Source organism: Mobula hypostoma, chromosome 23, assembly GCF_963921235.1.
Source record: "Mobula hypostoma chromosome 23, sMobHyp1.1, whole genome shotgun sequence".
Lineage (NCBI taxonomy): Eukaryota > Metazoa > Chordata > Chondrichthyes > Myliobatiformes > Myliobatidae > Mobula > Mobula hypostoma.
The window spans coordinates 56,103,468-56,113,436 of NC_086119.1; the positions used below are offsets into that span (position 1 = coordinate 56,103,468).

At 39.7% G+C, this 9,969-nt stretch overlaps 1 protein-coding gene across 2 annotated transcripts in view; it reads left to right on the top strand.

Moving 5' to 3' along the window:
• The window catches only part of si:dkey-91m11.5 (PH_BCR_vertebrate and RhoGAP_Bcr domain-containing protein), a 464,892-nt gene extending 457,765 nt beyond the window's left edge, over nt 1-7,127 (top strand). For both annotated transcript variants that reach the window (XM_063031657.1, XM_063031659.1), the window contains exons 22-23: nt 242-404; nt 3,148-7,127. In XM_063031657.1, the coding sequence (XP_062887727.1) occupies nt 242-404; nt 3,148-3,237 (253 nt within the window). In that variant the 3' untranslated portion in view covers nt 3,238-7,127. The remainder of the gene's footprint in view (nt 1-241; nt 405-3,147) is intronic.
• Nucleotides 7,128-9,969: the final 2,842 nt, after the last annotated feature.

The following is a 9,969-nucleotide window of genomic DNA, read 5'->3' on the forward strand; positions in this document are numbered from 1 at the left end:
CATCTGCAAAATAACTTCAAAATCCACAGGTGCTTTAAAATTCAAATCCAAAACTTGTCTCTTGTTTATCTTACTGTCTAATAACCTGTTCCCGATTATTTTCATTTGTTATTGACAGGGAGCTCAAAAAAGCTTTTTAAATAAGATCAGAAAATGATTGCCCAAATAAGTGAGAAGGAACCCTCTGATTGTCAATTCACTAATACATTTAACTTTGTTCATTCCATTTTGTCTGCAACAGGGTGGCAGAGAAAGAACACATCAACAAGATGTCATTGCATAACTTGGCAACTGTCTTTGGACCCACTCTGTTGAGGCCCTCAGATAAAGACAGCAAAATACCCAGCAACCCGACACAGGCAATCACAATGGCAGACAGCTGGTCGTTGGAGGTGATGTCACAGGTAACGGCACAAAGTTGTACTGTTCACTCTGCAACAGCAGAAATAAAGTGAACTACTGGAGATTCAAGGTACAGGAGACTAAAGCTTCACTCATGTGACCCATGGAATCCGTGTAATAAACTCCCTTGAGTAGGTACTGTTAGGAGAAATTTGTTCTTCTGAACTGGAGTGACTGATTTTATGAGAGGGGTTCTTTTAAGTAATTGACATCTTAATCAGTTGTGGCTGAAATGCAAATAAGTTAAAAAATATATTCACTACTGTTCTGTTAAGATTTAAGCTGCTTTACAGACATAAAACGTGCACAAAATCCTAGTTTGTATTAATCCCCATAGTTTATCTGTATCGTGAACTTAGTTGATCTTAGCTGTGGAGAGAGGAACATACAATAATCAATCTAATTACCTCTGATCAAGAAGCTAAAAATAAAGCTTGTTTGAGCTGTCCTCATAAATTAGCCTGTTAATAAGCCTGAGTGTGAATAGCAACCCTCAGCAAGGTCCAAAGGAGTTCCATAACCAAGGGAGAAAGACAGATGGAGTGAAAGAGGTTCAGTAGGAAAATAAATTACTATCAGCTGTTCGTTCCTTTGAGAATCTTTCAGTCAGTATCTCCTGTCACAGCAGTTAGTAGCTCAGGCTGCTTGAAAATAAGTGCATAAACTCTACCTCCCATCCAACTAAGACAACATGTGATTGTATAAAAATTGCAAGGACGTGTACCTTATTCAGTCTCTTGCATTTTGATGGCCTTTTACTTTCATGTTGCCTTCCTGTACTAAATCCCTATCCTTTGAGTTCCTTATCATATACAGATTTATAAATCTGTCTTGAATGTACTCAGTGACTAAGCCCCCACAGCCCTCTCAACTACAGAATTCCAAAGATTCACCGTCTCCCAGGTGAAATAAATATCTTTGTGTCTGTCCTGCGAGACCAGCCGTTTACTTAGAATGTGGACACCACAGCCAGAGGAAACAACAAATCTTTCCTCTCAAGGCCCTATAGAAATATGTACATTTCAATTAGATTACCTTTCATTGTTGTAAATTCTAGGCTGTACAGATGCAATCTGTTGGAACTCTCCCTGCATTATAAACCCACTACTCCAGTGAACAGTCTGGTGAGCCTTCAGTACAGCTCCTCTGTCAAATGTACATCTTAGCATAGGTAAGACCAAATCTAAACTCACTATTCCACTGATCCATGGAATTAAAGTGGGATATCTCTACCCTTCTAGTTAAATCCTCAGGCAATAAAAGCCAGCACACCAGTCTTTGTGGTAGTTTGCTGTACTTCCATGACAGCATTCAATAATCTTTCTACTTCTTCTGTCACAATAGATGAGCAACACTTTTCTATATGATGTTCCATCTGCTGTAACCTCACCCATTTACTGAGCCTTACAGCTCACATTTTCCTCCCACTCTATATCATCAGTATATTACGATACATCTCTCTTGGACCCCAATCCAAATCATTTCGAGCACTTGCACCATCATGTTCAGAAAACAACTTGTTTACTTTTATTCTCTGTTTTCCCCAGTTAATGATACCTTGATCAACAGCAGTATTTTACCCCTAATCCCATGTGCTGTAATTAATAATCTTCTCCACAACACATGTGGAAATCCCAAAATACCACATCTACTAGTTCCCCTTTACTTAATCTGTTCGTTGCAACCTCAAAAATCTATCAGCCATGATTTCCCTTTCATAAATCCAGTTGCCTCTGTGCAAACCCACTATTATTTTACAAGCAGCCTGTTCAAATTTCTTCAGTGATGTTTGGGGCAGCACAGTGGTTAGTGTAACACTATCACGGTGCCAATGACCCAAATTCAATTCCATTGCTGGCTATAATAAGTTTGTACGTTTCCCCCCATGACCATGCGGATTTCCTCCAGCTACTCAGGTTTCCCCTACATTCCAAAGATGTATGGGTTGGTAAGTTAATTGGTTACCTGGGTGTAATTGGGTGGTGGGAGTTTGTTAGGCTAGAAGGGCCTGTTACCATGCTGTATCTCTAAATGAAAATAATAGATTCTGCCATTTTCCCCGACTACTGATCTCAAGCTAGCTGATCCATAACTCCCTCTTTTCTCCATGCCCCTTTCCTTAAATCGTGGGTTTAAATTTGCAATCCTGCATTCTGTTGGAATCTATGAAATTCTGCAGGATGATAATAAGTACACCCACTATTTCTACCATTCCCTCTCTCAATGCTGTGGGCAGCGGCGCTCTGAGCTTGAGGATTTATTGCCTTTCAGTCGCATTCATTTCACATCAACATTTAATTCCAAACCTGCTTAATCTTTTTTTTTGGTTTAGTTCTATTCCAATTCTGGTATTGTTGTGGTTATGTTCTGCATCCATCTAAGGCCTTGTCCAAGAGCTCATATAGACCAGCCAGTAACCTGAGTCCACTCAGTTATCAATTTAGATTATGGATGATCTTCATTGTGAAAGAAAAAATATTTGAAAACTCTTTTGACAAAGGGGTGGGGTGGGGGGTTCATGGAGCCTGATCATGGTCTTACTTTTCTAAGCTGGTGGGTGGTCATCAGAAGCAGGAATCCTTGCATTGTTTTCTGGTGGAACTGACTTAGGTCAAAATATTCAGTGAATAGATCAGCAGTCATTAAATTGTTCATATTAGCAGCTCATGCCTGCTGATGGTATGCCAGATTTTCACCAATTTTGGTGACCTGAGTTCGTAAGAATTTCATTTTGTTTTCTTTCAGGTGCAAGTACTGCTCTACTTTCTGCAGCTAGAAACTATTCCTACCCCAGACAGCAAACGTCAGAGTATTCTCTTTTCAACTGAAGTCTAAGAGGTAGTCGGCCACGTAATGAATTCAGCAGAGAGCCATCAACACCACAAAGCAATGCTCATCTCTAACATGAACTAATTGTGTGATATCCTACCATTATCTTCTGTGCTGTTTGATCTACAGTCCATGCTCTGACTTTTGCAGCAAACCAAAATACGTGAAACACTAAAGTACAGTGTATTTGTGTACCTATAACGAGCTGAGGTATTCATGTACTCTATGCAGTTCAAGGCAATTCTTATGTTATAAGGATCTATAATGATGTACAGAAGAATGAAGGAGGTAGATAAATTTGAGTTTTTTTTTGTTAATCATAATGCCCCTTTATGATTAGGGACACAGTCACTGCTTCCTGTTGAGTTTGTGATCTGAAATTAGCAAACATGGACAGGAATCAACTATATTTAAGCAGCAGGCAAATCATTTCCACTGATAGTCTTCCAGGAAAAAATGTGTTGCCTGAGTTGTACCAGTCCATTAATTGACTCAAGATTTAAGTACTAAAATTTTGATCATTTATTTTGAATGCTCTTCAAAGCCACAAATGCAGCTCAAGTATTTTTTCTTTCCTATAGAAAGCTATGTATAGGTTTAAATAATGTCAGAGCAATACACTACAATGCCAACAGCTGTGCTTCACTTTGTGCAGTTGATTGATGTTAGAATGCAACTTCCCAGGGTATCAGCACCCAGCACCCATTTCGTGCCATATTAAACATTACAGTCCTGCCTCAGTAATGGTGACAGTGGAACTGCCAAATAGTCATAAAAATCTCATCTGGTTTACTAGTGAACTTCAGGGAAGGAAATCTGCCATCCTTACCTAGTCCAGTTTGACACCAGCTAGGCTATCTCCACTGCCCTTTGCAATAGCCTAGCAAACCATTGCGTTTTCATGTCAATGTGATGATACTGTCTTGGTTCAGGAAAATGGATCACCACCAACAAGGGCAGTTAGAAATGATAGTAATTGCTGGTCTTGCTCCAGTAAGAAACAAAGAAGAAGAGATTAACATGCAGGCATGTTGAATACATTATGTACTAAGATTCCCACTATTAATTTCTATTGTATTTTTCCTTGAAGCTGGTTATTTTGTGCTTTACCAATGTTTATGATGAGTGAAAATTGTTTATAGATGAACCTACAGACCTAATATTTTCCCACCAGGTAACCAATTGAGAAGCATTGTCTTCCAAATACCATTTTCCTTTTCCATGTTCTCAACTGATATGTTTCCGAGTTAGAGGGTCAACTTTATCACAGCCTGCAGATGGAATTGACTGAGAAGTCAGAAAGGTCAGGCCTGAACAGGCTGAGAGGTTTCCAGTAGTAACCCCTTTGAAAATTGTTGCCAACTCAAATGCATTCACTTTCATGGGCAGAAGCAACCATCAGAGTTCAGTGCCCTGAGCCTTCTTCTCATGGGTGACTCTGTGATTTAGTTGCAGAGATTCTATTTCCCATTGAGTAGAGCTCCACACACAAAAGAGGGCTTGGTCCTACAGGCACATTCTTTTACTGGAGTTTATTCTATTGACTCTCCCACCACAGATGTTACTGACCAGTTATTTCCAGCTTTTTCATACATTAGTAGCAGTTTGTTTTTGGTTTTATCTGCAGAGTATTTTCTTATATATGTAATCCCTGATGTGGTTAATGTCACTTCATTCTGGTTTCATAGTCAGATCAGTCAGGATGTTACTGCGATTCATTACAGCGTGGACAACATCATGTTAACTAGTTAGTCACTGCATGTTTTGATAATTCATGTTGAACAAACTCCTTTTTGGGACCAATTGTAATAAGAAACAAGTCATTCCTGCAGGAACTGTCTGCAATTCTTAACAATCTTATTTAAATCTACTTTAAATATGAAATGAACAATTAATGTGGACCAGCAGAAAACTTACATGTGGAGCATATTTTTTCCTGAGTAGCCATTTCACACATTCCAGGAGTATCTGATGCAGGAGCACGTAAGGGCATGTGGTCTCTTTAGCCTGCTGTTTTAGATCGGATCTTGGCATCATTACCACTTCCCTGCCTGCTGCACATAATCCTTGTCTTCCCAATATCAGTCCAGAAATCTGTGCACAGTGGCTGTTGTCAGCAACTGCATCCATGGCTTTCTGGAGTAGAGATCTCCGAAGATTGATGAAACACTAAATAACCCCTTATTCTGAAACTATGCCCCTAATCCTAAATCCTCCACCTGGGAAACATTCTTCTAAATTCCAGTGCCCACATTCAAACGCTCAACCTGCTCAACCTTTCTTTATAAAACAACTACTTCATCTAGGGATCATCCTGATGAAGTTTGTGCATGGAAGTAAATCCCTCCTCAGATAACATAAGCAGAACTGTAGGTTGTACTCCAGGTGTGGGGCACCTTTCCCCTTCACCCCTCCTGTAAGTAGACTGGAGCCATAGGGATGAAGGTGGGATGGGCAGTGACAATGGGGTGGTTGCATTGTTGTTCCTCTTCAGTCATCAAAAAATCACAATGGGAGCAATTCATCTCAAATCTCCAGAAAAGAAAATAATTGTATAAGTCTATACTTTTTGAGAAAGAATCTGAAGATATTAGAATAAGTAGAAGGCTGATCTGTGAGCACCTGGAGCAGAAAGGTGAGTGATGTTTCCAGGAAGACTTTCCGTCAGATTTTAGTCTCTGTCCCCTTTGATGTGAAATATCTAGTTCGTACATCCCATTCCAAAGTCAGAGGCAAGGAATGTGTTCTAGTAACTATTCAGCAGCATCAATGTGCCTTTCCTAAAATGCATGTAGTCACCTTCATGTCTGTGTTGATAGCCCTGATCTGCCCTCATATATCTTCTCCAGAATATCCATGTCATGCTACATTCAATCAGGGAATTTTAAAAATGGGTAAAGTGAAAAAGTGGGTTCAGCCATCTTTTAATAGAAGTGCCTCATCAGCATGAGAGCAGAAATTAATGCTTCAATGTATTTAAAATAGACAAGAGTGTTCTTTATACTGTCAGGAGTGTTGAAAAAATGTGTCGGCATTATTAAAACAGGAAAAATTCTTTTCAAAGCTGTTTGCATTCTGCCAAAACCTTGCAACTTTTATATGTCAATACAAATATGTTTGAGGTGAATGCAGACTCATTAACTTGTAAATGTTGATTGTTTTGAGTTTAAAAATGACTGGAGACTCCTGTATTGTTACTTTTCACCTGACAGCATTGATCTAGTATGAAGTGAAATTAAAAATGGGAAATTATCAAGCATTGTATCGAAGGATTGTCAATAACTTAAAAGAAGTTATAGAATGGGAAATCAAGGGTTGATTAAAATTTTGTATTATAATATTATTAAAAGGATGTGGTTATCCCCTTCGCCAGAAGACTGTAAACCCTTGTACCCACTCTTGATGTATTGAAATTTTTCAGACACCTGCTCAGTCTAGGAATGTGGGTTAGAGTTATTTATTAAAATAATGAGGATTAAATTATATAATTAGTACTTATTCACGTCTTGTGTAGAAGCCTATGGCTCCACGCATTTTTGATTGTCAGTCGAATTGAGATAAATTTGTGGGTATATTCCATTAGAGTTGATGCATCATACAGTAGCACTGCTTCCTATAAATATTTACTCATTGTTTCATGTACTTGATTTTCTTCTTAATTTGAAGGATTATTCTGTACAAGATGCTTTGGCCCACAGGTGGTGGGAATTGGAGGGGTGGAATGGGGAGAGACAGAGACAATTTTGATTTATGTAAGACAACTGTTGGCTTAAGTTTCTGTCACTTTCTAAAGGCAGTTAGCATGACAGGGATTTGTATTTGAAAAAAAATCCCAAGGCATTTGTAACCCCTGTTTGTACTCAGCAAATGATAAATAAAATACCTGTATCTATACTTCGGAAGTTCTGTGTAATTCTTGAATGTTGATTTAATAAGCTGCTGGAGAATGAGGAAGAATTATTGCAAATTTACACATCTGCTGTCAGATTCAGTTCAAACAAGTACCTGTACAAATGTGACTGAGCAAAAATTGTCAGCATAGATTTGATTAATTCTTTCACATTCACCAGGTACATGCGTGTATTGTTGAATTATGTTAGGATTCATTTACGTGCACTTCCTGGTACTTCATATGTTGGTTGAAATTGAAGTGTACACAATTAAAGGCAAATTATTGAACTGATTACAAAACTGGCTGAGGCAGATTACACTGGACAACAAAGATTTTGCTTCCAAAGTACTTTTCTGTGTATCTTGTGGATTTTGGGCTGCTAATCATGAAAATAACCACAAAATTTCCCTTTCACACACCATTTTTAAAAATCACCTATATTTGTTATTTCAATTCATAATTCAGGTCAGAACAACTGATTCCAAGATTGGTCCACAAATCAAACAGTTCATCAATAACAGGGAATTTGAAGAACTTCTAGTGGCACTGGAGAAAATCGCATGGAAGACATTTAAGGATTTTGTTGAAAATGTTCTTGACAACTACAGAGCACTATACAACATGCAGCTGGTTGACATCGTGCTTCAAACATACAAAACCACAAAATGAAACATGTCACTTAAAGATTCATTTTCTGCATTCCCATTTAGACTTCTTCCTTGTATATCTTGGCACTGTCATTGACAAGCATGGTGAAAGGTTTCACCAGGGCATTGTGGTCATAGAAAAACAGTATCAGGGCAACTGGAATCCAAAATGCTGGCTGCTTGTTGTGGACAGTTAAGTGAGAAGCCTCAGGCCCTGAGTATAAATGAAAATCATCAACAAAACATTTTCATCTCAATTGAGCATCAGCACTATAGTGCAAGTAAATACATTATATTCAATAAAAGTTAATTTCTTGTTTCTCCAAATTCTTACATGATAGCCTGAAATTATATTTTTGTTCAGCTTCAAGCGGTCTATCATAAACCAAAAAAAAATTCTAAGGAAGCAACACTTCGAAAGATTTGTTGTCCAGTGTTAACAGCAGTGATCAAATTAGAAAGATGTGTAAAGTGTTTTCCTAAAAGATTGGATGCCAAAAACATTGACCTATACCTGAAAACCAGGTATGTTTTGTGGAGGGCTATTTCAAGGGTGAAGAGACAATTTTGAATGAGGTTGGGGATGACATTGGATGCACGGCAACTTTGGCAGGGTTTGCAAGACATTACTTCCTACAAAGTGAAACCCAATAGCCTGAATGGCAGCGATGTTTCACTACCAGATGAACTCAATGCCTTTTATGCCCGCTTTGAAAGGGAGAACACAACTACAGCTGTGAAGATCCCTGCTGCACCTGATGACCCTGTGTTCTCTGTCTCAGAGGCCAATGTTAGGCTGTCTTTAAACAGAGTGAACCCTCGCAAGGCAGAAGGTCCCGATGGAGTACCTGGTAAGGCTCTGAAAACCTGTGCCAACCACTGGCGGAGATACCCAAGGACATTTTCAACATCTCACTGCTACAGGTGGAAGTTCCCTCTTGCTTCAAAAGGGCAACAATTATACCAGTGCCTAAGAAAAATAATGTGAGCTGCCTTAATGACTATCGCCCGGTAGCACTCACATCTACAGTGATGAAATGCTTTGAGAGGTTGGTCATGACAAGACTAAACTGCCTCAGCAAGGACCTGGACCCACTGCAATTTACCTATCGCCACAATAGGTCAATGGCAGATGCAATCTCAATGGCTCTTCACACGGCTTTAGACCACCTGGACAACACAAACACCTATGTCAGGATGTTGTTCATCGACTATAGCTCAGCATTTAATACGATCATTCCCACAATCCTGATTGAGAAGTTGCAGAACCTGGGCCTCTTTACCTCCCTCTGCAATTGGATCCTCGACTTCCTAACCAGAGGACCACAATCTGTGTGGATTCGTGATAACATCTCCCCCTCACTGATGATCAACACTGGTACACCTCAGGGGTGTGTGCCTAGCCCACTGCTCTACTCTCTGTATCCTCCTGACTGTATGGCTAGGGATAGCTCAAATTCGAAATTCGTTGATGATACAACTATTGTTGGTAGAATCTCAGGTGGTAACGAGAGAGCGTACAGGAGTGAGATATGCCAACTAGTGGAGTGGTGTCGCAGCAACAACCTGGCACTCAATGTCAATAAGACGAAAGAGCTGATTGTGGACTTCAGGAAGGGTAAGATGAAGGAACACATACCAATCCTCATAGAGGGATCAGAAGTGGAGAGAGTGAGCAGTTTCAAGTTTCTGGGTGTCAAGATCTCTGAGGATCTAACCTGGTCCCAGCATTTGATGCAGTTAAGGCAAGACAGTGGCCATGCTTCGTTAGGAGCTTGAAGAGATTTGGTATGTCAATAAATACGCTCAAAAACTTCTATAGTTGTACTATGGAGAGTATTCTGACGGGCTGCATCACTGTCTGGTATGGGGGGGGGGTGCCTACTACACAGGACTGAAAGAAGGCACAGAAGATTGTAAGTCTAGTCAGCTCCATCTTGGGTACTAGCCTACAAAGTTCCCAGAACATCTTCAGGGAGTGGCATCTCAGAAAGGCAGCGTCCATTATTAAGGACCTCCAGCACCCAGGGCATGCCCTTTTCTCACTGTTAACCATCAGGTAGGAGGTACAGAAGCCTGAAGGCACACACTCAGCAATTCAGGAACAGCTTCTTCCCCTCTGTCATCCGACTCCTAAATGCACAGTGAACCCATGAACACTACCTCACTTTTTTTCAATATATAGTATTTCTGTTTTTT